Source organism: Erinaceus europaeus, chromosome 15, assembly GCF_950295315.1.
Source record: "Erinaceus europaeus chromosome 15, mEriEur2.1, whole genome shotgun sequence".
Classification (NCBI taxonomy): Eukaryota; Metazoa; Chordata; class Mammalia; order Eulipotyphla; family Erinaceidae; genus Erinaceus; species Erinaceus europaeus.
In genome coordinates, this window is record NC_080176.1 from 38825437 (window position 1) to 38852464 (window position 27028).

General features: G+C 39.4%; 1 protein-coding gene across 7 annotated transcripts in view; it reads right to left on the minus strand.

Annotated features, from left to right (window-relative positions):
• Window positions 1-27028, minus strand: part of ZNF521 (zinc finger protein 521) — a 317779-nt gene that overhangs the window by 10475 nt on the left and 280276 nt on the right. For all 7 annotated transcript variants that reach the window (XM_060173632.1, XM_060173634.1, XM_060173631.1 and 4 more), the window contains 2 exons: window positions 22428-22559; window positions 19779-19894 (listed from right to left, as the gene is read on the minus strand). In XM_060173632.1, coding sequence (XP_060029615.1) covers window positions 19779-19894; window positions 22428-22559 — 248 coding nt within the window. The remainder of the gene's footprint in view (window positions 1-19778; window positions 19895-22427; window positions 22560-27028) is intronic.

Below are 27028 nucleotides of genomic sequence, written 5' to 3' on the forward strand. Positions count from 1 at the left end.
CCTCCAGAATTCATGAAGATATCCCATGCATCATCAATAAGCAAAGGCGGTTTACACTTTAGTGCAATTTATGCTGCATAATGAATATTTGAAATCTGGGGAAACAGAGGAAATCCCAAGCAGGGCTGGCCAAGTTTATCAACAGCTGATTCACACAGTGCAGTCTTGCCATGAGTGAGGCACAAATTCGAGCTTGGTCCCTATTGCAAAGTTTCCTTCACTCTTTCTCCTGCCTCTGTCTGACGAAAGGCAACCTGGATAGGTAAAGCCTCAGTCATGATTTAAAAAAAAAAAAAAGAAGAAAAAGAAAAACTTACAATCTGGAAATTAATATTCTGGGTAGAGAAACAACTATTTACTTTGACAATACCACAGAGCTACTTACTGAGCTGGTCTAGACTCAACTCTTCCTGTAAGTAACGCAGCAGCAAACAAATCATTTCACACCTGGGTTTTTTAGCAGCATTTGGGCCAGTCTCTCATTTTATATAGAAAGAAGTTATGTCCCAGAGAGTTCACAGTCTTATTGCTACTTCGGACTGTCAATGTACAACAATTTCTAGTCTCCTGACAAACACGACAGAGAAATAAAACAAGTTATTCTGTTCTACTAGTTTCCAAAAGAACAAATGTATACGTCATCAAATTTTCATTGTTAAATAGGAACTAAAAGCAGTACTCATATTTCACTCACTAGCTGACTCTTATCTGTTTTCACATTCCTAACTGGCTGACCACCCTTCTTACCCTTCTTACCCCTTTAGAACTGGTGATATAGCATTCACTAGCTATTATTATACTGGGTTATTATTATTATTATACTGGGTTAAAAGCAACAACAAAAAACAAGCAAACAAAAAAACAAAACCAAAAAATATACCACCCATTACAAAGGCCAGAGATGTACTTTTTGTGGTGAACTTCCTCCAGTATACACACAGATGGTTTATAATGATGCACACCTGAAACCTGAAACTCATGAAATTGTATGATACAATGTCACCTCCATTAAAGTTCTTTTTAAAAAACATTATCTTTATTTATTTATTTATTGGATAGAGACAGCCAGAAATTGAGAGAGAAGGGGGTGATATATATATATGGAGAGAGAGAGAGAGAGAGCTGCAGACCTGCTTCACTGCTTGTAAAGCTTTCCCCCTGCAGGTAGGTGTTGGGGGCTTGAACCCAGGTCCTTGTGCACTATAACTCCTGTGCTCAACCAGGTGTGCCACCACCTGGCTTCTAAAGTTCTTTAAGTGTGAAGTGCAAGGACGTGTGAAGCATAAGGATCCAGCTTGGAGCCCCCACCTGCTACCTGCAGGGGGGTCGCTTCGCAAGTGGTGAAGCAGGTCTACAGGTGTGTATCTTTTCCTCCCCCTCTCTCCATTTCTCTCTGTTATGTCCAACAACAGCAATAACAACAAGGATAAACAACAGGGGAAAAATAACCTCTAAGAGCAGTGGATTCTTAGTGCAGGCACTGAGCCCCAGTAATAACCCTGGATGCAAAAAAAAAAAAAAAGTTCTTTAAAAAGCACCAGACTGGAAAAACCAAACCAAACCAAGCCAAACAACAACAAAACAGACTAAAAGTAGTATAACGGCCATTAGGAAACACATACAAAACACAAAAGTTATTTTTAAAGAGAAAAACGATAAATTGAGCTGTTCGCATGCAAGGAGTCAACTCAAAAATGTTAAAAGGACTGAAAGTAAGCAAAGGTGAAAGAAATGCAGAAGCTTAAGGATTCTGGAATTGCAGGATTCCAGTGTATTGGAGGCTAGAACGAAGCCTGTGATAGCAACAAAGTCTAATAAGATACTCAGGGATTAAGTCAGTGCTTCACAGACAGATGTGTCCATGTGCCAGTTGTTGCTAAGCTTTATTTTTTTCCCCCTGTAATGTTTAATTTATAACACTGGTGCTTTCTAAACTAGAACATCTGTAAACAAGGTTAAGAATGACCTCCTTCCAATCTTACATCCGTGAACAGCGTCCCTTCTTCGTGCTCTAATTTTAGATACCTTAAAGATAAATAAATCTGTGGAAGGAAAAAAAAAAAAAGAAAGAAAAAGAAGAAGGCTTGTCTGACATTGTGTTGTGTTCATCTTGAACGAATACAAATTTCCTCTCTGCCTAACTCTTAGTGCATGCACCTTACTCTTGGTGCACAAGCTATATTCAGACATTTCCTTTCTAGTCAAACACAATTAGACAAACTTCTGCTAAATATTTAACAACCTTGTATAGCAATCAGCAGCAGATAATAGGAGCTCACACTGATAACTGGTCAGAAATGGCCTCATGTAAGCACTGCAAATACACTGCCCCTCCCTCTTCTCTTAGGTTTTGAATCCTAGCAGATATTTCAGATGTTTTATTTTCCTTTTTTTTTTTTTTTTTTTTTAGAATTTATTTGGTGATATTACTCACAGTTACACTGGTTAAAGTCTGTGTAGTCAAGTTGGGGTGTTTTGCCATCTGCAGTGAGATTTCACTGCCCATTACTTATTTCACTTCTGTTGTTGAAATCCATTGAAATTTAAAGTTATGTACCTGAAAGCTGTTGGACCAGGGCATTGATTTAAAAACTGACTGGCAGGCTTAGGATTTAAACTCTGGCCCACTAGATTCAAAAGGTCATCTGATTAGAATGGGAGAAGCACCAGGCATTGTAATTTATATTCAAAGGGTGACCTTTGGAGGGAGGGAGAAGGAAGGAGCAAGGACTCTTTCTGCTTTTCCACTTGATGTGGACAAGAACTCCTTTCAACCAAATTCCAATAATTATGAAAAATGGTTGATTGAATTTGGAATTAAAAAACACCATTTCCTTATAGTGAATTATTTATTTCACTGAAGACACTGCCACACTTTCGAGGAGGTACACTCACACTGAAGTAAGTCAAATGACTTATAAATAATTAAAAATAGCAGAAAAATATCTTTTCCCATCATAAGCAACCACATCTTTATCTACTGGGTATTTGCATTTTTTAAAACAAAACTGGAAGGAGGATATATTGATCTAAGTAAATGAACTGTAAGAAGAATGAGTTGTGCATAACTAGGTGAATGAGCCTCAGTGTGGCATGGAGAACAAGTCACAGACATGCATCATTCTACAGGGAAAATCCCTGGTGTTTGCCTTTGCTAGTTCAGAGCATAGAGAATGCAATCAATGGAACCTCAAGTACCTCTTGTTCTAGTTCTTTTAAGTTTTAGATAGAGGCCAAAAAAGGGGGTAAGGGGGAAGGAGGGAGGGAGGGAGGGAAAGAGAGAAAGAGAGAGACAGATAGAGAGAGAGAGAAAGACACCACAGCACTGAAGATTCCTTTAAAACCTTGGGGGTTGGGCTTGAACATGTGTCATGCACATGACAGTGTAGCAAATATCCAAGAGAGCAATTCTGCTGGCCCCTTGTTTTAAATTCTAAGAAAAAAAAAAAGATATTTTACCTGTGGGGCCAGCCGTGGCGCACCAGTTAAGTGCACATAGTACTAAGCCCAAAACCCTGTTCTTCACCTGCAGAGAGGTCGCTTCACAAGTGGCAAAGCAGGTCTGCAGGTGTCTATCTTTCTCTCTCCATCTCTATCTCCCCTTCCTCTCTCAATTTCTCTCTGTCCTAGCAAGAAAAAAAAAAAAGGAAAAAATGGCTGCCTGGAGTAGTAAGTAAATCCATATTTCTGTAGTGCTAACCAGGATAAACCTGAAGGAAAAAAAATTCACCTATTGATTTCTAGCTTCAATGTCCAGTTTTATTGATATATTGGTCTGCTTTTGTTTAATTTTTAAAATAATTTTACTAACCTACCAATACAAAGCTTTTATTTGTTGTTTATTTATTGAAACATGATTGCTTTAAAATATTACATTAATTTTGGATAGACAGTCTAAGCAGTTGCTACTTATATATATTGTGAGAAGATCATCCCAGTAAGTCTAGCTAAGATCCATCACCAAACATATAGTTCTGAAATTTATTTTTATTTTGCTGAGCACTCTCTTCTTTTTCTAGGTGCTACGGGGGGGGGGGGGAGGTATCTCTGGCGGCCCAGTGCTGACACCTGGAATCAGAGGTTTGGAGAGCAGGTTTGTTTTCCCCCCTCTCTATTTTACTGGATATGGTGGAGAGACATTGAGAGGGGAGGGGGACAGAGAGGGAGAAAGATAGACACCTGCAGACCTGCTTCACAGCTTGTGAAGCTTTCCCCCTGCAGATGAGTGTGGGGGCTCAAACCCAGGTCCTTGCACATGGTAATGCATGCACTCAACCAGGTGCACCATTGCCCAGCCCCGAGAACACTTAAGATCCATTCTCTTGTGGTCCGGGAGGTGGCGCAGTGATAAGGCTTTAGACTCTCAAGCATGAGGTCCTGAGTTCAATCCCCGGTAGCACATGTGCCAGAGTGATGTCTGGTTCTTTCTCTCTCCTCCTATCTTTCTCATTAATAAATAAATAAAATCTTAAAAAGATCCACTCTCTTAACAAATTTCAATTACATAATGTAGTGTTATTAACAATAGTCACTGTATGTTGTTAAATGCTTTTTATGATATTGATATCTATTTATACCCTGTGCCCTCATTCACTTGTCTTCCCTTCTCATCTACCAGTGTTCTCTTTCTCTCTCTCTCCATACACACACACACACACACACACACACACACACACACACACACACACACACACACATATATACACACATACAATGTTTAAATGGAAGTTTTTTGAGGCGGGTGTTTCTCATATTAACTAAAAAATAATCAAGGTCATAGAGAGGAGAAAATGAATATTCATGCTTGTGATTTTCTCAAATCATTTAATTGGGGGGGTTTGAATGGCTCACAGTACAGTTGTTGATACATGGGTACAATTTCTCGTCTCTCTGTGACAAATGTCTGCAAAATAGTTGTATTTTTTTTGCCTACTTTCTCTTCTCTCTCATTTCCTTGTATGTGTTTGTCTATTACAGATACTTTCAAGTCGCTTTTCTTTAACAATTTCCTGCTTCCTTGTCTCTTAAGTCAACCCTGCTTAGTAGCCAGTTCACACAGGTACAAAAAGAAACCATCAGGAGTATTTAAAAGTATTTCTTACCCTCAATCTCTAGGATGATCCAATAGCCTTCGTTTACTTCAGAAAAGCACACATGTCATTCTTATCCCTTTCTCCTTCCGGGGCACCTTGTCTGGCATTGTTCCTAGTCTCTGTGGGCCACTTTCTCTACCCCTCATGGTGCACAGAGCTCCTGGAAAGCCAGCCCTCTAATTCTCCCACACACAGATGTGCTGTAGCTATGGTGAGCATAATCTATAACCCTCACATCCTTATATAATTTGCTACTCCAAGCTAATTTTAATTCATTACAATGAAGCGAAATAATTAAAAAAGAAACTCTTTAAAGTGAAGTAGTTAACATGATCCTGGAAGACAGACATTTGTGACTTGCACAGGGACAGGTAGCAGGCATGGTACATACTCATGCAAATTCAAAGGTGAGCAGAAACAAGCACACAGGCAACACTGCCATGCATAAAGGGCCAGGCAACGGGAGGTCTCATTCTAATCAGTCCTCAAAGGAACCTGCCATACAGAAGTGGCACTTATTCTAATTTAAAGCTCTCGTGCTTGCTTCAGTGTTGCAAAATTTATAAAAGAATAACTTCATTAAACCTCCAGGTACTTCAAACACAAATGCAAACCAGCCACAACACAGAAGGCACTGGACAAAAGGAAGAGAAATATTCCCAGAGAGATGTTAACTTGAATATTAAAGTCTGCATTTGGACACTTCTCTTTCTGAGTATGGAGTTTGCTGCACAACTTTCCCTCATCAAGGACTTCTGCCACATGGCCCTTTACTTCTGCCATGAGGCCCGCTGCTCCTGTGAGTCTGCTTAGTAACACTGAAAAACATTCAAAGCGGCTTGGCGAGCCACGTCACATGCAGAAATACATCTGGCACACAGAAGTGAATGCTATTGAATGGCTCTTTTCTGGTCTGTAGAGGAGATTGATTGTGAACACACCACTATTACAGTTCCCATTGACTTGGGTATATATTTCAGACTTACCAAGGTGATGAAAAAACTCATGTACTATTTTCTTTCCCCTTAAACCTTGTACGGAAGAAAGCAGGCAATAATAAGGGTTAAGTGGAAACAATCTGCTAAATCCATGCACAGCATTGGGGATAAGTTACTGTCACATCCTAAAACACACACTCCTAAGGAAAATTCCTTTTCTCTCCTGAATCAAAGAAATGCTACAGTAAAATAACTCCAGGCTAGAGAGATTTCTAAGCTACAATGCAATTTGTGTCAGAACACACATCATTTCATGCTGGACTGTCAGTCTACATCTCCAGATCTTTCTGTATGTGTAATGCAATGAAAAGTTAAGTCTGGAAGCTTGTATAAAAATTCCAGACTTCTGAGTGCACACAAATGTTACTATGCACTGTGATTCTGGAAGATCTTTCTGCTCAGTATTTCTCATCGTCCAAGTCCAAATTTTTGCTTAAAAAATGGCTTCAGAGAAAATGGAGGAAGCATTCAAAAATGTTGAAAATGGCAATTCATGGACTGGTAAGAGAGAACCAACAACCACCTTAAAGTGAAATCTCCTAAGATGCATGTCTTCAAAGGCAAAGAACAGAGAACTGTTTATAGCAGTTTGTTTTTTCTTCCAGCAACTGGCAGTGGGCTCTTGTTTTGGTCAGAGGAAAGACCTATGTTACTCAAGGATAACAGAGGATATAACAAGAGATGCAAATATTTAAGTGGTCATCACTCAGTGTGATGTGATTTACATTTCTCTGGGTGAACAGATACCTATATTACTTTAATACGTTCATTTTACAGTGTGGAAAAGCTCTTTTACAGTCACATAAAACAAAATGTTGGTGAAGCTAAGTCTATATTGTTTTTCTTCTCCATGAATAAAATAAAACTAATCAGATGGAATGAATGAACTAATTCAATTAGAAGCAGTTTTTATTATACAATAAAATATGCATTATTGATCCTAAGGAGTTGGCCACGCATGATGCAAATTCAGTGAATTAACTTAGGAGATGTGAGTATAAGGACTATTTCATGTGTTTATTTATTTATTGGATAAAGACAGAAACAGAGAGCAAAGGGGGGATATAAAGTGGGGGAGAGAGCTCGAGAGAGACACCTGTAGCACTGCTTCACCACTTATGAAGCTTCCTGCCCTGTAGATGGGAACCAGGAGCTTGAACTTGTGCCCTTGAGCATTGTGATATATGTACTCTACGAGGTGCATCACCGCAGGTCTCTGGAAGGCTTTTTTTTTTTTTTAAATTAAATCTGCAATTGTTTCAATTTTGGGGAAGTCAATAAGAAAATAACACAAAGGAATCAAACCCAGTTGCATTGTAGGGAGGTAAGTGAAAAATGAACCTGGATGATAGAAATAAGAGAGGGAGAGAGCATCTCTAGCAGTGGTGTGATCCTCTGTACACTCTAGCAGGGAGAGGGGAGCAAGGGGAAGACTTTGAGCCTATCTATGGAGTGGTGAGAAATTACTTGGTAGATTGAAATTTTTTTTTTTCCCTCCAGGGTTATTGCTGGGCTCAGTGCCTGCACCATGAATCCACCGCTCCTGGAGGCCATTTTCCCCCCTTTTTGTTGCCCTAGTTGTTGCAGCCTCATTGCGGTTATTATTGCCATTGTTGACGTTGCTTTGTTGTTGGATAGGACAGAGAGAAATGGAGAGAGGAGGAGAAGACAGAGAGAGAGGGGGAGAGAAAGATAGACACCTGCATATCTGCTTTACCGCCTGTGAAGCGACTCCACTGCAGGTGGGGAGCCGGGGGCTCAACCGGGATCCTTACACCGGTCCCCGCGCTTTGTGCCACGTGCGCTTAACCCACTGCGCCACCGCCCGACCCCCAGTAGACTGAAATTTTATACCACAGACATCCAGTTACAAATCCAGTCTTGCCCAACAGTAAGAATTAATAAGCTACACACATGAGCTGGACTTAACTGTATATAGAAAACAAAGCTTAGACTTTTTTTTAAATTTTTATATTTATTTTATTTATTTTTTCCCTTTTGTTGCCCTTGTTGTTTTATTGTTGTAGTTATTGTTGTTGTCGTTGTTGGATAGGACAGAGAGAAATGGAGAGAGGGAGGGGAAGACAGAGAGGAGGAGAGAAAGATAGACACCTGCAGACCTGCTTCACCGCCTGTGAAGCGACTCCCCTGCAGGTGGGGAGCCGGGGTTCGAACCGAGATCCTTATGCCGGTCTTTGTGCTTTGCGCCACCTGCGCTTAGCCCGCTGCACTACAGCCCGACTCCCAGCTTAGATTTTTTTTTTAGCAAAATCATTTAAAATATTTTTAAAAAATGCAATTGTGGGAGTCAGGCAGTAGCACAGCTGGTTAAGCGCATGTGGCATGAAGCACAAGGACCAGTGTAAGGATCCTGGTTCCAGCCCCCGGCTCCCCACCTGCAGGGGAGTCACTTCACAGGCAGAGAAGCAGGTCTGCAGGTGTGTATCGTTCCCTCCCCCTCTGTCTTCCCCTCCTCTCTCCATTTCTCTCTGTCCTATCCAACAACGACATCAAGAACAATAATAATAACTACAACAATAAAACAACAAGGGTAACAAAAAGGAATAAATAAAAATGTATTTTTTAAAAAATGCAATAATTGGGTTGGGCCTAACTTTCATGCCTGAGGCACCTAGAGTCCCAGGTTCAATTCCCAACATCACCATGCAACACTGAGCAGTGCTCTGGTAAAAACCAGAGAAACAAACAAACAAGAGCCAGAAACAATAACCAAACCTGGTGAGAAAGCAAACAAGTCTGAATTTGAGGTTCCTTTGGCAAAGATACTCTATATGTAGCATGGGCTGGAACTGGAAGATGAGCTCTAATATTTAATACATATTTACACTCCTCCAGCCTGCCTTCCTTCTGTTGAGTCTGCCTATGATGATGCTGTGGCATGCTGATCGCTGTTTGCACTCTGGACAAATGCAGACCACATGGTCTCCTGTATGCCTTGTGAACTTGTCGCGCTCTCCCCCACACTGCTAGAACTCTCTTCCTCTTGCTTGAGTTCACACCCTACTGCCTTCCTACAATACTGAGTCTCCCACATGGTAGCACAAACAAAAAATGCCATATTTTTCTCTTCTACTTTCCAAAGTCAAAATTGGATTCAGTGTTTTGGTAGCCGTTGCTCCAATGTGTAGGTAAACGAACATATGGCGTGTTTTTGAAAGAGAATCCAATGAAAGGGAGGAATGAAAGATGCTAAACAATGCTGCACAAAGTTGCAGACTGTTCGGCTACAGTCCAGAAAATGAATCCAATTTTTCATTCTGTCATTATAAATATTTCATTGCAAATGGTACTGATTTTCTGCAACTGTGGTTAAGCAAAGGGCCTCTGTGTGAATATTTAAGAAAAAAAAAAAGGAGGAGGAAGACAACTCAGAAGAAGGAGGGAGAATTGCAGGTTAGCAACCAATTAATTTCTTACTTTAAATATAAAATATTCTGGGAGAAATTCAACAGTGATGTAGTATGTGACTCGAAGAAGAAGAAGAAAAAAACATTTACTCTGCTCTTCTTCTGACAGTTTCTCATAAAATATCTGCAGTCCATCTATCTTTTAGTACTCCAGGCTCCTCTGGAGAGCAGAAAATGGTGGTTTAAAGCTCACTTCAGTGCCAGTCTGCGGGAGATTGCTTTCCACAGGACCCCCGCTGATGGAGGCCTAGGGGAAGAGGCCCAGGAGTTATTCAATCAGCCCTAGACTCTGGGGCGGCTGGGGGTCCTTTGAGGGCTGATTATAAAGCTGCCCTCCTGTTGCCTGCCTCGGAACAGAACGAAATGAGCAGCCTCTTGCTGAGCAGATTCTGCAAGAAGGAATTTCACCTGTCATGGAGTTTGTCAGAATTTCAGGATTTATCTTGGTGCAAAATTAATAAAATACCAACCAGGATTTCAGGCTGACTACTCAGCTGTGTCATCTCAAAGTGATCTCTCACCCAAGAAACCCTGGACGTTGAGCACAGCCCTCCTTGCTCTCCTTTTCCATTGGAGGGCGAGCAGGATGACCTGATGAATGCCACCCCAACATCAGGATGAGATTTTGAAGCAATTATGCACAGGGCTGAATTACACGTTGGGTGCTACTGTCTTAACGTGAGACCTCTCACCTCCCTGCTGTACTTCCAAAGTCTCTTTGGAATAAGTCTTTTGGAATAAGTCTGAGTCTGAAGCATAAAAAAAGGCCACTTCTGCAGTTTATAACACAGTAGGTCCCCTATGGCATCACATCTGTTAAATTCATACACTGGTATTTCAGCCCTGGATTTGACTTATAATTTTAAATCAGAGTACTAACAGCAGATTATGTTAAGAGCACATATTGTGAAGCATTTCAAATTAATCTTGGGTGCACGGGGAACAATGAAGTAGAGTTTTATCTTTTGTTTCAACACACATACTCCCATGTCCTATCACCTTGGGTTGGGGTGAGGGAGAAAGGGGCACAGAGGGGATGGAACAGGACAGGGATAAACATCTGCAGGTTTTGGCTGCCATGATTTTGGCCACTTGTACTCATTCTACTTCTGAAAGGGGCTTGTACCACACAATGCACCGCAGCTATTTTCAGGTCTGCAAAGCCCAGGGTTAGATCATTTTGGATCAAGGTTGTGTGTTTAGCCCCAATACCATTAGCCCAGTTTGGGTGGCATCAGAGAGAGGGGCAGTTTGTGGGGACAGTGCTGGCACTCATGCCCCTGGCAGGTTCAAGCTACTGGTGGAGTGGGCGGACATTGCTCAGCTTCAACTTGAGACTCGAAACTTAGGTTGTGAATAGGATTAACCTGGATTGTAATACAGGCCTTCCGTTGCCTTTCTAGCATGCCATATCTCACAGACCATGGCTACCTCTAACTAATTGCCGATGGGCAGCCCAGCCTCCATGCCAGAGGCTGTGATTACCTAAAGGCAGCTGCTATCTCTTGCATATTTTCTAAACAAGACATCAATAGCACCACATTGCATTTCTTTCATTTCTTTCCATAGTTAAATGATCATCTCATTTTAGAAAGCCACCTTTACAAAGCAGGAGTAGCTTGAGAGAGAGAGAGGGAGAGAGAGAGAGAGAGGGAGAAAGCTTGCAAGTGAAAGCACAGATGGTGGGCGGGATGCAGGGTGCTCACAGCAGGCTTCAGTGGAGATGCATTAACTCCACAGAGGGATGAGGGCTTCCCACCAGCACTGTCATGAATTATAACTGAGTATGGGAGTGCGGTCTTAGTGCCTGACTTGCAGCAAATAGACTGTTCTATTTTCTTGCATGATCACCTTTCACCCTTATAAGCTCAAAGCACAGTAAAGCACACTGCTGATATTTAATGGTATCACAGTAGCCTTTTATATGTCTAGAAGATACACAAACTTAGCAGATGAGCCCAGTGGTGTAAGTCAGGTAAATTATAAATGTAGATTTGGACAATGCAAAGAAGAAAAGGGGTGTGTGTGTGTGTGTGTGTGTGTGTGTGTGTGTAACCTTTTACTTGCAATTTGGGCTTCCAGTGAGAAGGGTTTCTGCCAAGCAGGAGGGGGTCAGGCGCCAGGGAAGCCAGCCTCTCAAATAGTCGGGGAAAATGCAAAGCCATTTCTTGCAAACTTCCTTCTTTTCTGTGAGGAGCAGTTTTTACCCGGTTAGTTGCCCTACTCCCTCGTTCAGTGAATTTATCAATGAAGGAGACCTGTTATTTTATGCAGTTTGAAATTCCTCTACTTTTAAAGGACTCGTTCACTCTGCCTTTTACTCCTGTTTAAAGCCTCGGAGTTGCTGTTCTAAATGACAGCACCGCAAGCACTGCTTTTAAGCACTATTCATCTTGCCCGCCACATCTCAGGCTTTTACTGAACACTGTTCTCTCTCTCTCCAATAAGGGGGGACTTACTCCTTCATAGCTGTAGGGCAGATCCTGTTACGAGCTGTAGATTTGCTGCAAATAAACAATAAAGCCTACAAACATGAATTCCTCTTAAAAAACATGCTTGGTTCGGAAGCTGCCTGGCCTTAGCAAACTCGATCAAGAGCAGCCTATCAATCTTTCTCCAAACGCACAGCAACAGCTCATTTCACGCAGCTGTCCTAGGGATCACCACATCGATGGATCAGAAGACACTGGAAAGGACTCTCTGCTCATTCGAGGGATTTATAGTTGTAAACCACCAACACCATCTCTCTCACCCTAATTGTCACAACAGTTGGATATGGAAGAGATGTTTTCCAATAGTCAGATAAAAGTTTGTAAACACAAAGTGTCTATTCTTGGCACCAGATCCCAGCTGATATGAGGAGACTGGTGCATGTGCAGAGCAAACATCCCAAGGGCACACATATGCCTCTCTGGGGTGCAGAATACTCTAGAAATTTCCATTTCCAGACCTCTCCAAAGGACCTGATGGTAAAGGTGATGAGATGGAGCTGTCCTTACAGGACAATTCTACCCAGAGTTTCTCTTGTTCCTAATGGAGGCCAGTCCTCTGGTGCAGTGGCAGCAGGCTGTCTTGGCGACACAGAAGACGGCAGGGCCAGCAAAGCCCAGCCAAGACAGAATGTGGCAGAGGTGATGGACATTTCTGGGGGGGTGGAGGGGGCTGCAGAACTGGCTGCAGTGCTCTTCAGTACATCCTAGCTGGATGCTCCATAAAGTCGCACTGATGGCAATTTGGAGACGGCCATCTGTCGTCAACTCCAGGCCAGACTAAAAAAAAAAATACTGTAATGGCAGATCGCTAACAACAGAGCTGTTGGATGAGAGAATGAGTTCTAGAATGAGGAGGTGGTGCTCACTCTTTTAATAGCGGAAACCAGCCACTGATACAAACATCAAGAAACTAATGGATGGAGAATTTTTAAAAAACCAAGTGGAGGTGCTATGGAAAATGATTCAAATGTAAATAAAGTGGCCTCTGTTTATGGTAATTGCCTCTGCTGCCCTTATTTCAGCCATATTACCCACTTAATTCTTGAAAATTTGACTACCAGCACACATGGTAGGCCAGTGAGGGCCCAGTTGAGAAAAAGGTGAGACCAGGTTGTGCCTTCAAGCATGCACATGCAGACCCGGGCAGTTTTGGGTACATAGTGGGTAACTGAGAGTGAATTTACTTATTTAGTCTAACCGAGTTCCCTGTGGCAATCACACTTAGCTGTCTTTCTTGATGCTTAATTTCTAGATGCAGCTTTATTAAAAGCCGACATAAAGCTACCTCACCTTTTGACATATTACAAATGCTATAAGATTTTAAGCACTTTTTTTTTTTTTTTGCCTTCATTGCTGCAGGCTCTTTCAGACGACAGATACTTTGGTTGACAGATACCACAACAGCAATGCATTCCCCTTTGCTGTGAACTCAAACCTGGGTTTTACACATAGCAAAGCAGGCATCTTTCTTTTTCTTTCTTTTTTTCTTAGGGGAGTCTGGGACTCGAACTGGGATCCTTACGCTAGTCCTTGTGCTTTGTGCCATGTGCGCTACCACTCAACTCCCCAGCAAGCATCTTTCTAGGTGAGCTATCTCCTCAGCCCTTAATTTTTCTGTGCTAAAAGAAAACATAGTTTGTTGTAACTGTGCAGGTAATTCGAAGAGAGAGTGAGTAGAGATGGAGTGAAAGAGGCAGAGGGTGTGAGAGTGGGGGATGGAGAGGGAGAGGAGGAGGGAGAGGGAAGGAAAGAGAGGGAAAAAGAGAGAAACAGAGGTTAGCTGTGCCGTATTTCTTTGTCCTATAGGATTAACTTTCTGCCTTCAATGGTATGGCCAATCAATCCTGATTGAATTATCCAATATTAGCGGCTGAAAGTGATCAAAACTAATGGTGAAAACATAGAGCCAATCAATAAATCAATGCAAATGATTTGGTGCCTGGCGATCCTATCAAATAAAAGAGATAGATCAATTTAACCACTGAGCAAATTAAGTGGAAGTTGCTGTAGCACCAATTTACTTCAAAAGCCCTGCAGGCCCACAAAGCTAAGAAATAAGCTGGTATAGAAACCGACCAGTTCCAGAACCACATGCTCCTTGACACAATTTACACTCCTGCAGTGCTCAAGAGTGTATGTGATGTGTTCAGAAGCTGTGATTTCAGCCTCCAAGCAGGAGATACACAGTGGATCTACTAAAAAGGAGAGGTAAGGTGGTAGGCACAGACCACCCAGGAAGAGACAAAACTACCCTCTCCTGTCCCCCCCCCCCCATGGACCATCCTCCCCAATGACCACAGGTAATCAATATGGAACCTCTATATGCTAGCACAACATGTAATGGGTAACTATTGATCCCTCTCCTCCCCCCACACCTTTTATAAAGTTCAAATCATGTCACTTTGCATTCACAAAAGAGCTATATTTAGCACCTGTTTCCACTGACAAAACAACATAGACCTTTCCCCACACCGAACACAGATCTTTTCTGGAGAAACAAACAAACAAACATGATCTTCTTTGCTTTGGCTGCATGTTGTTAATAGGGGGAAAAGGAGGAAGAAGGAAGAGGTTATTTGGAAATACTAATACATTCCCCAAAATAAATAGAAATGTTTAGTTTTATAGTTACATGCTAAAAAAGAAACTGCGAACTCTTTAATCCCTTGAAAAGAAGAATGTTCAAAAACTAAAAAAAATTACCTTGAAACCAATTAACATGAAACTATGTCAATGTTTGATTAATCAGAAAATTATTTCAGTGAACTAGAACAAAGACCTGAGGAGAATTCTGGCATGCTGGGGATATAGATTTCCTCTCCCAGTAATGATGAACCTTGACTTTGGTTACCAATGGATTCAGTGCTTGCTGTTTCATAGTTTGCACTTGAGTGTCAGTATCAGCTAGGCCAGGTTGTCAGTCATGATGCCCTGGTGTCTCCTGCTGGCCCATTTTATAGATGATAAAAGTGACTCTCAGAGTCGACAGCCTATATGAGGCAGTGCTAGAATTCAAACTCTGGCGATTGTTCTCTAGTATGCACACCCTCCCCTTGCACTAGAGTGTCTTTATTTAAACACTTTTATGTGTGACTTGCTCCACACTCACCACCAAAGTTCTGTGTTCCCCACCCCTTTGCTCCAGTGCGTCACACTAAGGTATCTTTAATGAAATCAAAGCCAAATGAAACACAGAAGGAAAAGCCTGATTAGAGTAGATGGAGAAGAGGCACAGGGGTAGCACATAGGATTTGCAAGCATGAGGTCCCGAGTTCCATTCCTGGCACTATGTCAGTCAGCGTGATGTTCTGGCCCTTTCTCACAGATAGCAAAGCAACTCTTCAGATGCATTAGAGCTACATTTTTTTTTAAAAAGTATTTTATTTATTTTATTTTTGAGAGAGATGCAGAGAGAGAACGACACAGAGAGAAACACCAGAGCACTGCACAGCTCTGGTTTACTGTAGTGTGGGAGATTAAACCTGGGACTTTGGAGCCCCAGGCACGAGAGTCTCTGCATAACCATTATGCTATCAACCCCCGCACTAGAGCTACTTTTAAAACCACTAACCATTTCAGAATTAATTGATGGCGGATTCATCCACAGCCACAGATATCACAATCATATTCCTAGTCCTTCTTTGAAACTAGTCTGAACACCTCCCACATATCCTTTCTTCACTGTCTCAGTTGGTGATTAAAAATCTCTTAAAATACTTATAATGATTTATTCTTTATTGCATCATCTTCTTTCTTCTAGAATTGCATCATCTAATAACAACTAATATGCATATTTTATCTTTTCTAGTAGACTGTACACGTGTTATATTTCCAATTATTTTAAAATATATATTTTATTTATGTTTCCTTTTGTTGCCCTTGTTTTTATTGTTGTTGTAGTTATTATTGTTGTTATTGATGTCATCATTGTTAGATAGGAGAGAAATGGAGAGGGGACGGGAAGACAAAGAGGGGAGAAAAAGATAGGCACCTATAGACCTGCTTCATTGCTTGTGAAGTGACTCCCCTTCAGGTGGGGAGCTGGGGGCTCGAATCGGGATCTTTAGGACGATCCTTGCGCTTTGCGCCACATGCACTTAACCCTCTGTGCTACTGCCCGACTCCTATATTTCTAATTCTATGACATACTGATGTGTCATAGAATGCTTGGAGTCATGGTGAATCTAAAATTCTGAAATTATATTTCAAATAGTCCATATATTTTCTTAACCATGCAGGTACTGGGAACGTAGCAGTACACAGAAAAGCATTTGTGATTTCTGAATATAAATAAGGACTTTTAAATGTTGCATCACGTATTAGTTAATAATTAGAGGTAGAGATTTGTATTACATGTATTAGTCTAGAGACAGTAACTAGCCAGTGGCCCAGTGAGACATTCAGCAGCAGTCACATTTCAATGCTGTGTGACATCTTTAAAATCATCCCATATGCCATTTATCATTTTTTTCTTTAAGAAATATGACCATAAAACTTGAGCATCAGTTAAACTGCTGTGAAAATAGGCATCAAAATAAGGTTATTTGGTGGGAAAGTGATTTGTGAAGAAACTCAAAAAGCTATAAAGACAATTACATATTTAAACTTAAGTGATATATGAAAGTGTTGGTATATCCTTCAGAATGTCAAGTGACTGTGAAGAATGTGGAAAAAAAAACAACCCAAAAACCTACAGCATTTATGAGTTGATGAAGGGAAGGACAGCATCAAAATAGTCTTTGATTCAAGAGAAACTGAAATACCAGAATCTCAGGGTCTAAAGCTCATCTAAGGCCAGTTTCTGCCCCCCTAGTGGAAACCCCCCCCACCATGTCCATTAATTTCATAACATGAAGTCATGAAATCTGATGAAACTGGCCATACTAGTAGAGGATGATTTGATCACTGCCACTGAACTCTAGCTTTTGCCCAAGAACCAATTAAACCGTAATTACTGTATTGAAATGAAGTGGCCTATTCAACAGCATTTTTACAAACACACCACTTGCTCACACCTGTATAAACTGCTTTGGATACAAATATGCATTGTGGGGTATTATTCTTGGACCACATCATCCCTCTCTCAAAGCAGCTTTCTTAAGTTCTGCAGAAAAAACTTTTGAGGTCTATTAGGAAAATACGTGAAACATTCAACATATTCATTGACTTTAAAAATAACAAAATGTGCATTTAATTCAAATAATACAGTCATTTCAAAGCACATCTTCCCTACTACCCTGCCGAGTGGTCTTTGAGGAATATGAGATTCCCTGAAAAAATAGGGGAAAAACTTTACCAAAAGGAAAAGATATATCCTACCAAGACATACACATTATATATCTCTGGGCTGGCACTTAGCAGTTTTGTTTAGGAGGATTAGACCTGATAAAAAGAACACAGCTTCCCCATTGGCAAAAGGTGTATCTTAGATAGTATTCCTGAGAAACACAGGCTCATCCTATCTCTTTCTAAAAGGAATTGTATCTGATGCCCAAAGGATGATGTCTGAGTCCTTGATCTCTTGAGGATAAACAGTGTATAATGAGGAATTATCTGAATTCTGACTGGCATTGTAGGCAATGTGAGTGAAAATAATGCATGTATGTGTGTGTACTGGGTATATGATTTTATAGCCCCACAACAGTTTTATTCACAAAATAATGTTTTCATGTTTTTACTGTGTATAAACAGTAAATGTAAATTACTTTTGCTGGTCATGAAACCATTTGTATAACATTAAAAGATACACCCCATTGATGTTACTGAGCTCATCCTACCTCTGCCTATTAGTCTCATTCTAATCTGAGAGAAAAACAGAATCTATGTCTTCAATTTTCCAGCAGTAGTTCAAATTGAGCATTTAGTTTTATAGCCTCTTATGGAATTTCTTTCTTTCTCAATCATAGCAACAAAAAAGACATGAGTCTAATCATTAGGCATGTTCATTGTAAGTATACATTTAGTTTTACATACCAATACATAAAACACAGTAATGGGTAATTTTTCTACACTATTATTTGAGAAATCAAGAGAATAACATTAAGGTTTTTGTATACTCATCACCCTGTTTCCTGCACAGAAAATAAATCAGTATTTATAATGACATTTTTTCCATCTTCCTAGCATAGGTGTAAAGGTAATTTGAACAATGTAAGCAAATATTTAAGACTGTGAATTCCTCAGGCTAAAACACAAAAATAAAAAGATACTATCAAAGCTAAACAAATTAAAGTCAGATCCATTTTTCTTAAAGTAACAAAACGAATTCACTGCTATCTCAGGAATTTCAGGAAAACAGTTCTACATAGATATTTCACGGACTGCGCAATAATTATCATGTAGCAACCACAGTGTTCTTATCTTATGAATAATGCACTTATTGAATGTGAGTATTCATCTCAGGACCATGTATACATGATTCTGAGTTGTGGAATTGGGGAAAAATATAGTTTTAGATTAGCAAAGGTCAGGCTAGGGAGAGAGCATAATGGTTATGCAAAGGACTTGCATGCCTGAGCCTCTGAGGTTCGAATCTCCAATACCACCACAAACCAGAGCTGACCTGTGCTCTAGTAGAAAAAGTAAAAACAAACAAACAAACAAACAAAAGATTATCAAAGGTCTTGTTTTTACTGAGGTCACAATATGAATGAACCAGTCAGAAATAGTTTCAGAGATTATTTGTGGGCTAGAGGAGGTAGGTGGAGCTCCAAGTGCTTCTCTCCTGCCTCAACTGGGTCAACCACATCAGCTGCTCTTCTAGCCACTTAAGGGATTCAGTGTCAGATTTTCACCCAAACCTTTTACCTTACTACAGCCTAAAACCTTGCCAATAGTAACAGTCATCACAAAAGGGTCAAATCCACCTTCTCTCAAGGAACCCCAAAAGGTTTCAGAGAAATATGTTAATTATGTTCCATCAGAAAAAATTAAGATAAGTATTATCCTTATCTCTCAGATGATGTATCAGTGACAAACAAAAAGCTACTTTCCTTTTTTAAAATAAACAATATTTCTAGAATAGAATCCAGGTCTCTGATTCATAGTTTCAATTAACTAGTCTATTGCTAAGAATAATCAAAACAATGAAATATTTATATTGTAGTTTGTAATTTACACTCTGTACTCAGAATTATTTGTTACTTTGTCCATCATTTCTTCATATCCAATGTTCAAAGACATTCTAGACCAGTGAAAGACTCCATATGTATCTAGCAAGTGGGACACTTAAGGGTAAAGTCAATGGTGAGTGTCAAAAATTCAACTCATACTAGCCGTCACCATGTAATAATTATCCTATTCCATTAAGCAGAGGCAACACAGACTGGACAAGTGTAGAGTATCTTTCTTTTCTCCCTTTCTCCCTTCCAATTTTAAGCCCCCCAGGACAATAATAACCTGGACATCCAACCAGCTTGGGGCTCAGTCAGAGCACAGCATGAATAAAACAGGATTTGGGAAAATGGGCCCTGACAAGTGAGGTGAATGATCCCACAGTCCAATAAACCTGACCCCTAAGTCTATCACACTGGGTCAGAAGGTCCAATTATGGGTCTGTTCTAGTTCTTTTTATGATTGACAGCAGCCAGAGGCAAAATTACTTTGGTGTCCGTTAATCCAGTTTCTAATTTTCCCTTTGCCCCAATACACACAAAGCATCATGGTGGCCCAGGGTGAGTGATAGTGTGAGTCCAGATTTAAAATGCCCTTGCTTCCTATAAGAAGAGCAGCTGAATTCAATCCCAGTCCTTCTCATGGGGACATTACCTGCAGCTCTGTTTGGAAGAAAAACTTTTGTGGACACTGTGTGCAGTCGTAAATCTTGTCTTCTTGTCCATGGGCAGAGAAAATATGCTGCTGCAACTTGTTTGCTTGAACAAACACTGAAATGATAAAAGAACAGTGAACTTTGGTTTATTTTCTTTTCAAAATGCCTTTGATTGATGACTCCCCAAGAACAGACCCAGACAGAGAGCGCAAGGCACACCTCCTGGGCGTGCCCACTGCCTGCGACCTGAGGAGAGCTGAGCCACATATGCTCCTGCTTGGGTCTCTCTGGCTTTTGTAAAGGTGCACTCCACTGAGCACCTAATTCAATCCAAACAGCTCCAAAGTAAAGGTTTATGGAGGCCCTGCTCTCTATGAATCTTTTAAAAATAAAGCTCAAAATTGTCAAGTGCACAGCACTTCCTGAACAGAAATGACTCTTATTTCTCAGCAACCCACAGGTTAAGAAATCATAGATGCCAAAACCCTGTTTATTGTATTTGCCTAAAGTTATAGCTAGCAAACAGTTCTCTATTTAAATGTGTTAATGCTAAAAATTATATCCCACAGCTACTCTGGGGCACTGTCTATAAATGTGAAACAGAACGGCAGGTAAATTCTCTTTGGATACTTTAAGATCAACTCAGCCTACACACTGAATGCAAGGGTTTCAATAATATAAACATGTTCAATTTTAATGACTACAAAACAAGGCCCTAAGACTGTGTAACAGTTTACCTAGGAGACATACTATTAATAATTAAATTGTATATGCCAGAGGCAGTGTTTGGGTTGGCAGAACTGACTTCTGATGGATGCCTGGTGCACTGTGACCTAAAAAAGTTTGCATCTACAATATTAATCTGTATAGGCAGGGAAAGGATTTATTAAACATGTTGGCATTTGACTTTGACTCCACTATAATCATTAAAATTATTCTAATTGCCAGCCAAGCTAAAATATTAGAATATTGTTCTTGTGAGTCATACATTTTAATCACATTTCTCATTATCTTAAAAAAACCACTCAGATTTCCTCTCCCACCTAACAGGCTTTATATTGGAAGGCTTTTTTTTTTAATTGTTATTTCTAAAATTACTTCACAATACACTAAAACAATTCAGGTCTGTTAGAACAAGAAATGCAAACTATTCATGATTAATGCATTTTCATCTCTTTACCTACATTCACAAACAGAAATGAGGTTTGTGTACAGATTTGCAATAACCTCTACATAATTTAGCACATTTTATGAATCTTTTTGACCATAAGATGAAACAACTATCTGATTAGGGCCCCATATCATAAATTCTATGGCCTAGTCCTCATGAAGGCCTATTAATGAGCCTTTATAAATAGCCCAGGTGGCAAGCTCACTGTAGCTTAAGCCATATTATACATTAAGGTAGAGATATGGGGTAGAGTGCGTAAGTTACCATACACGAGAACTGGGATTCCACGTCCCAGTCCTCATCTCCAAGGGGGAAGCTATACAGGTGGAGCACACTGCTACAAGGATGTCTTTCCCTTTCTCCCTCCTTGTTTCTCTCTGTCTCTGTTGCAAAAACATTTCTTTTAAGAGCACAATAAAGTCACTTAAAATAATATCCTAAGGTAAAAACATAACATATATAGTTTCAAAGGTAGAAAATGTGGCTGAAGAAATCAATGAAGAACAAACACACTGTAGACTACTTTTGCCAGCAGAGTGAGCATAAGGGCCCCCTCTACTCCCTTATTTACTTACAGAAAGGAAACTGATAGGCTGGATCCAGTGGAGGTTAGTAATCAATGCTTGGAATTTTGCTCTGCAAACAAAGAACTCAATTTTGAAGGAAGGGCATATATATATATTGGTGGGAGGGGGTTTCTTTTTCTGACAAATAAGAAAGGGACTTAGCCCGGAGGGGTTTGACTACTGAGTCTAAAGCAAAGGCACAATGATCACAAAGGAATTTCCAAAATAACTTTGTCATTGTAGGGGGAAGTACCAAAAAATGTGTGTGATCATATTTTAACACCTAGGAGGTTCAAATTATAGTTTCTGATTTACATTTTTTGTGCCGCTGCAAACTGTAATGCTACAATATTTAATAAAAAATTCTTCTTAAAGGTATAAATGTATATCAACTTTTACTTTGAAAAATCAAATTGAATAGGCAATAAATGCCTCATCTAATCTGTTTTCTAGCTCAAGGAATTTTGGTAAGGTTTAAATAATCTCTATTTCTTTTGGGGAATGTTATAGAATTACCTGTTTGAATAACAGACATGTGCTGACAACCTAGCAGCATGTTCAGTCAAACATTTTAGGATTAAAAAGCAGCTTAGTCCAGGCAGTCTTTGCCTTGGTAACCTTTTAGCATCAAGAAGAGAAGAGTGAACAGAACACGGATGTCATTTTCCAAGTGGAAAAGTGCAAATTTTGGCGAGAACTGGAAATGCCATTTGTCCATCCTGACAGTTCACCTTTCTGCCCCTTTGAACCTTCAGTAGACTGCAGTCAATAATGCTAATAAGCAGACATCAAACATCTCCCCAAATTGAACCAGAGTCCTATGTTTAAAAGGCAAGATCAATGGGAAGTATGTTTTGGTAAGGAAGGCAGATTTTGGTCATGAAACTCTAGTTTTCCTGAAATAATCTTACCTGTGAAGCAGACAGGGCACTTGAAGGTGCCCCCCATCCCTTCAAAGCTGTGCTCTATCAGGTGGCATTGGAGTTTGGCAGGGGAGTCGAAGGTCTGACTGCAGAGTTTGCATTCATGATTCAGTCCTTCATCTGTTAAGGAAAAATATAGTAAAAGTAAAGTTGAACCCCCCTCGCACTTTTACTAGACTAGTGAGTTGACTGGAGTTGCCTATGCTCAACTCTGTTCACCACCTAACATAAATAGGGAGCAGCTCTAGTTACTTCACATTTTTGACTTGATGTCAATGTAAAGCTTTATGGAATTTAAAATCCAAAGATAAATCAGAAGTTGACTTTATCTTAGGATAGTGAATTTTAGCAAGTTCTTAATGTATGATTGGTGTATTAACAATGAGTCCTTTTCTTCCTCTCCTTAGCAAGATTTTTATGGGTGATATATTCTCACAGCTCTAAAATAAATGGCACAGAGAGAAGTGGAGAACATCTTCCTCAGACTCCTTCTTTGGTTTCATCCAGAAAGTTCTGTTTTTGCCACTCAGATTTTCAGCAGTTTTCCCATTGATAAAGACTTTCAATATTTTCTGACCATTTTGAGACATTACTAATGCTTACCATCTCTTAAGTATGCCCTTTTATCTGATTGGAACTCCCAGCTCCCCGTATCTTCTTAGTTCATCATCCCCTTTCCAGTTTCAATTTTACCTCAATCAAAACTCTGCCTGCTTCTCTCTAAAGGCGCTTCTATGAGCTCCAGGGTCACTTTTGACTAGCCCTGAATTTTCCCTTGATGTCTTAGGAATAAGACAGTAGGAAAGAAAAAATCTGATAAAAGATAATTGCTACATGGGTGAAGAGTTTGTTGCAGATAGAAACTGTTACTATTATGCTGCTGTTTCCTCATTAGGATGTTTATAAAATTAAACAAAATTATACATCATTGCAATTCCCAATTATAATACATGAGAGTCCTCATGAATACCCTCAGACACTTTTTCAGTCATCACTATATTTTAAATACATTTGTCTGACATGTTCACAGATAGGAATTTAACAGTAGCATTATAAGGAATACTATTACTCCCATTTTACAGGTGAGACACAGGGACTTAGGTGACTTTTAGCCATAGTTCATGACCCTAATGACTGCAATAGTATGTGCTAGCTCTTCATAAGATGACTTACTACGAAGAATACGGATTAAGAGGGAGCAGTTTAGCTTGAAAGTTATCAAGCTATACATTTATCATCTCTTATATACACTGATTAGAAATATCGGTGATTAGAAAAATATTTGGTGATTAGAAAAATCACCAAAGAATATCTGTGTGAGATATTCTGGGTTTAGGAAAGGAAAGCAGTTCCACACCGTGGGGAGAACAAGGCTTTACTTCAAAGTTATTTCCTTCCATTCAACACGACATATATGTGTAAGTCCTCCAGCTGTTGATATTACCATCAACACAAAGGCTTAGTTACAAAGTGAATTATTATTAGCTAGCTAGGAGTAAAAGTCATTCTATTTGTATTCTTAATCTTTCTTCTAACATAAGTATGAGTCTTTAGAAGCAGAGGATTGAAATTTGTAAAAAGAGAAGCAAAGCACTAATTAAGCCACCCAGTACCGGTCTACATTTCACAAGAGATAAAAACCTACTCTGTATTTGGGTGGCACAGCGAATTCCTTTATTGTAATTATGTAAAAAGGAGTTTAATTGTGCACACAGACATGGCAAGGGGTTATACAGAAAGCTTTACGGATTATGTAAGATCAAGGGGTTTTCATCTGCTCCTTTTCCTTTTCTTTCTCTCTCTCTTCTTTCTTTTTTCCTTCCTTCCTTCCTTCCTTTCCTTCCTTCCTTTCTTTCTTTTTTGTTTAATCTGAAAGTCACCCAAAACTTTCCAAAACTTAGGAAATATGAGAAATAAGAAATTGGACCAACGTCTATGGTCTGTGGCCATACCACCCTGAACAGGCCCGATCTTGTTTCATCTCGGAAGAAATTGGACCAGTAAGTTATTTACTATAAATACTGTTTAAATTTAAATATTTGAAAAAAAAAGTCCTCAACATAGTATAACTTTATTTTGATAGTGAAAAGAAGTCTAACTTCATATTTAAATTATATGTATGTTGTCCAAGAAACAAGATGTGACCTGTAGCTGTGAAGAGGTATTCACATTTGTTTTAGAAATAAAAAAAACTGGCAATATTTGTGAAGTAATATATATCTATATATAGTTAGATATATAATATTCATGGATTTCTTAGAGGTGATGATTAACTATTAGATGATCATGAAGTATATGTATTATACAAGTGGTGATCTTTAATGTGACATAACCTTTTTTGATTATGTGTATTTTGTTTGGAAAAATAATAGAAGGAAAAATATAAGCTATGTGAGTATGTCTTACTCAATTTTTACTTCCTTTTCAAATAATAGAAATCTATCACAGAAGATTAAATAATAAAAGTTTAGCCAAATACATTCACAAAAATTTGTACAGGGTTATAAATTATTTACCCATTATTAGTGTAACCTTTGCAAAAATTTATTTCATTATTTATTTCTGAAAGCAACAATAGTAATCAGAGCATCCAAAATTATTAGATGTTTACAGTTTAAAACTTTAATATTGAAAAAGAAACATAGGGAGTTCTAGAAAACTTCCAAGTTACACAGTTTAGTTTTTTTCAAGGAAATAGCTTTACTCAGTTATTTGACAAGGATAGAAAGTATAGCTGAATTATTAGTCAGAAAATACAGATGAGCATCCCAGACCAAATCAAATCGATGGGGTTTACAGTCAACAATATTTATACCCCTTTCCCATATTAGGGAGCTACTCTCTTCCCTGATCCAGCTTTCTGTCCCTTTTCCAGCCATGATATCAGATAGTAACTTGGATCCACCTGCATATCAGATTTCAGGCTCAGGGAAAACAAAACAAAACAAAACAAAACAAAAAACAAACAAAAACTAGTATAGCTACAGGCCCTTTGTAATATAACTAAAATATGCCTACTAGCTATCTACAAAATGGAGGACCCCCCTCAACACTTCATCTGCACTATTCCAGCCTTTAGGTCGATGATTGTTCAACAATTTGTTTGGTTTTATATATACCCCTCTTATCCTATGGATAGTGAAAGGGGTGGGTGTCCCAAAGGCAATTTTTTATAATTGACTAATACAATTTATTCTATATTTAATTGAAGAGGAGGGGGATAGTTAGTCACAGAAAATTAGCCAAATATATACCCTAACAACTTCACAATTTAATTGCATTCATCGTCTATTTCATGAGTTGCTTATATATTCCCTATTTACATACAGTGTATAGCTAAAACTTGTGTCTTAGTTTTATAAGAATGTCTGAAAACAGTATTGGGGAATCTGGATGAATTAAGCTGTGTCTTATTTTACAAACATTTTATTACTTATCTATTTATTACCTTTATTTACTGGATAGAGAGAGCCAGAAATTGAGAGGGTAGGGGGAGATAGAGAGAGACAGAGAGATGCCTGCAGCCCTGCTTCAGCGCTTACAGAGCTTTCCCCCTGCAGGTGGGGACCGGGGGCTCGAACCTGGGTCCTGGTGCATTGTAACATGTGCGCTCAATCAGGTGTGGCACCTCCTGGCCCCTTATTTATTTTCTATTTTAATGAGAGAATTACGCAGAGAAAGAGGAGAGGGACAGGCCATGGCACTTCACTCTGGCTTATCATGGTATTTGCGAAGGAACTTTGGGATGTCTGGAACCTCAAATATGAAAGTGTGCTGCACAACACTATACAATCTTCCAAGCCCTAAGCATAGCTTTATTTCAAAACTGAGCTTCTTCATTTTAAATAGTATAAATAATGCTGTGAAATAAAAAAAATCACTAAAGCTTAAAAAAAATCATTTGTTTTAGAAAGAGATGGAGAATAAGGACAAAGACACAGAGACAATCAGGACATCGTTCAGCTCTAGCATGAGATGTCAGCAGAAACTGAACTACTACAGTTCAGTTGAATCTAGGGTTGGCTCACCAGTTGACATCTGCACCTTCAGTTTCAGCTCAACTTCAGACACAGAGCCACAACTTGTACCTTATTTCCCCTTTCCACTTCTTTCTAAAGGCACCAAAAGCTTTAGAAATTCAATCAAAATAACTATTTCTTATCTCCGGAAAGGTAGCAGCTGACAGTAATTGAATAACACAGTCTGACTCATTTATTAAAAAGAGATTCAGAGTCCATTGATTTAATAAACATTACAGTATTTCATTAAGGATAAAATAGGCTGGGGCAGCCCTGTTTCTATAAGGAGTTATAGATGGACTCCGTGGATGAAGCTTCTAGATTTACCTCTCTTTAACTTACCTGTACACTTCAAATTGCTGGCCTTTGCTGGTAACCCCCAAATTAAAGAAAACAACAGCTATCCTTTTTAAATGTCTTATTAGTAAAGATTAATTACAATGGTGAAATTTATGTTTTATTTTTGCCACCAGGGTTACTGCTGGGGCTCAAGTAAAAACAAGTAAAATCCACCACTCCTAGTATGCAAGCTCCCTCCTCTCCCACACCGAGATAAGACAAATGAAATTC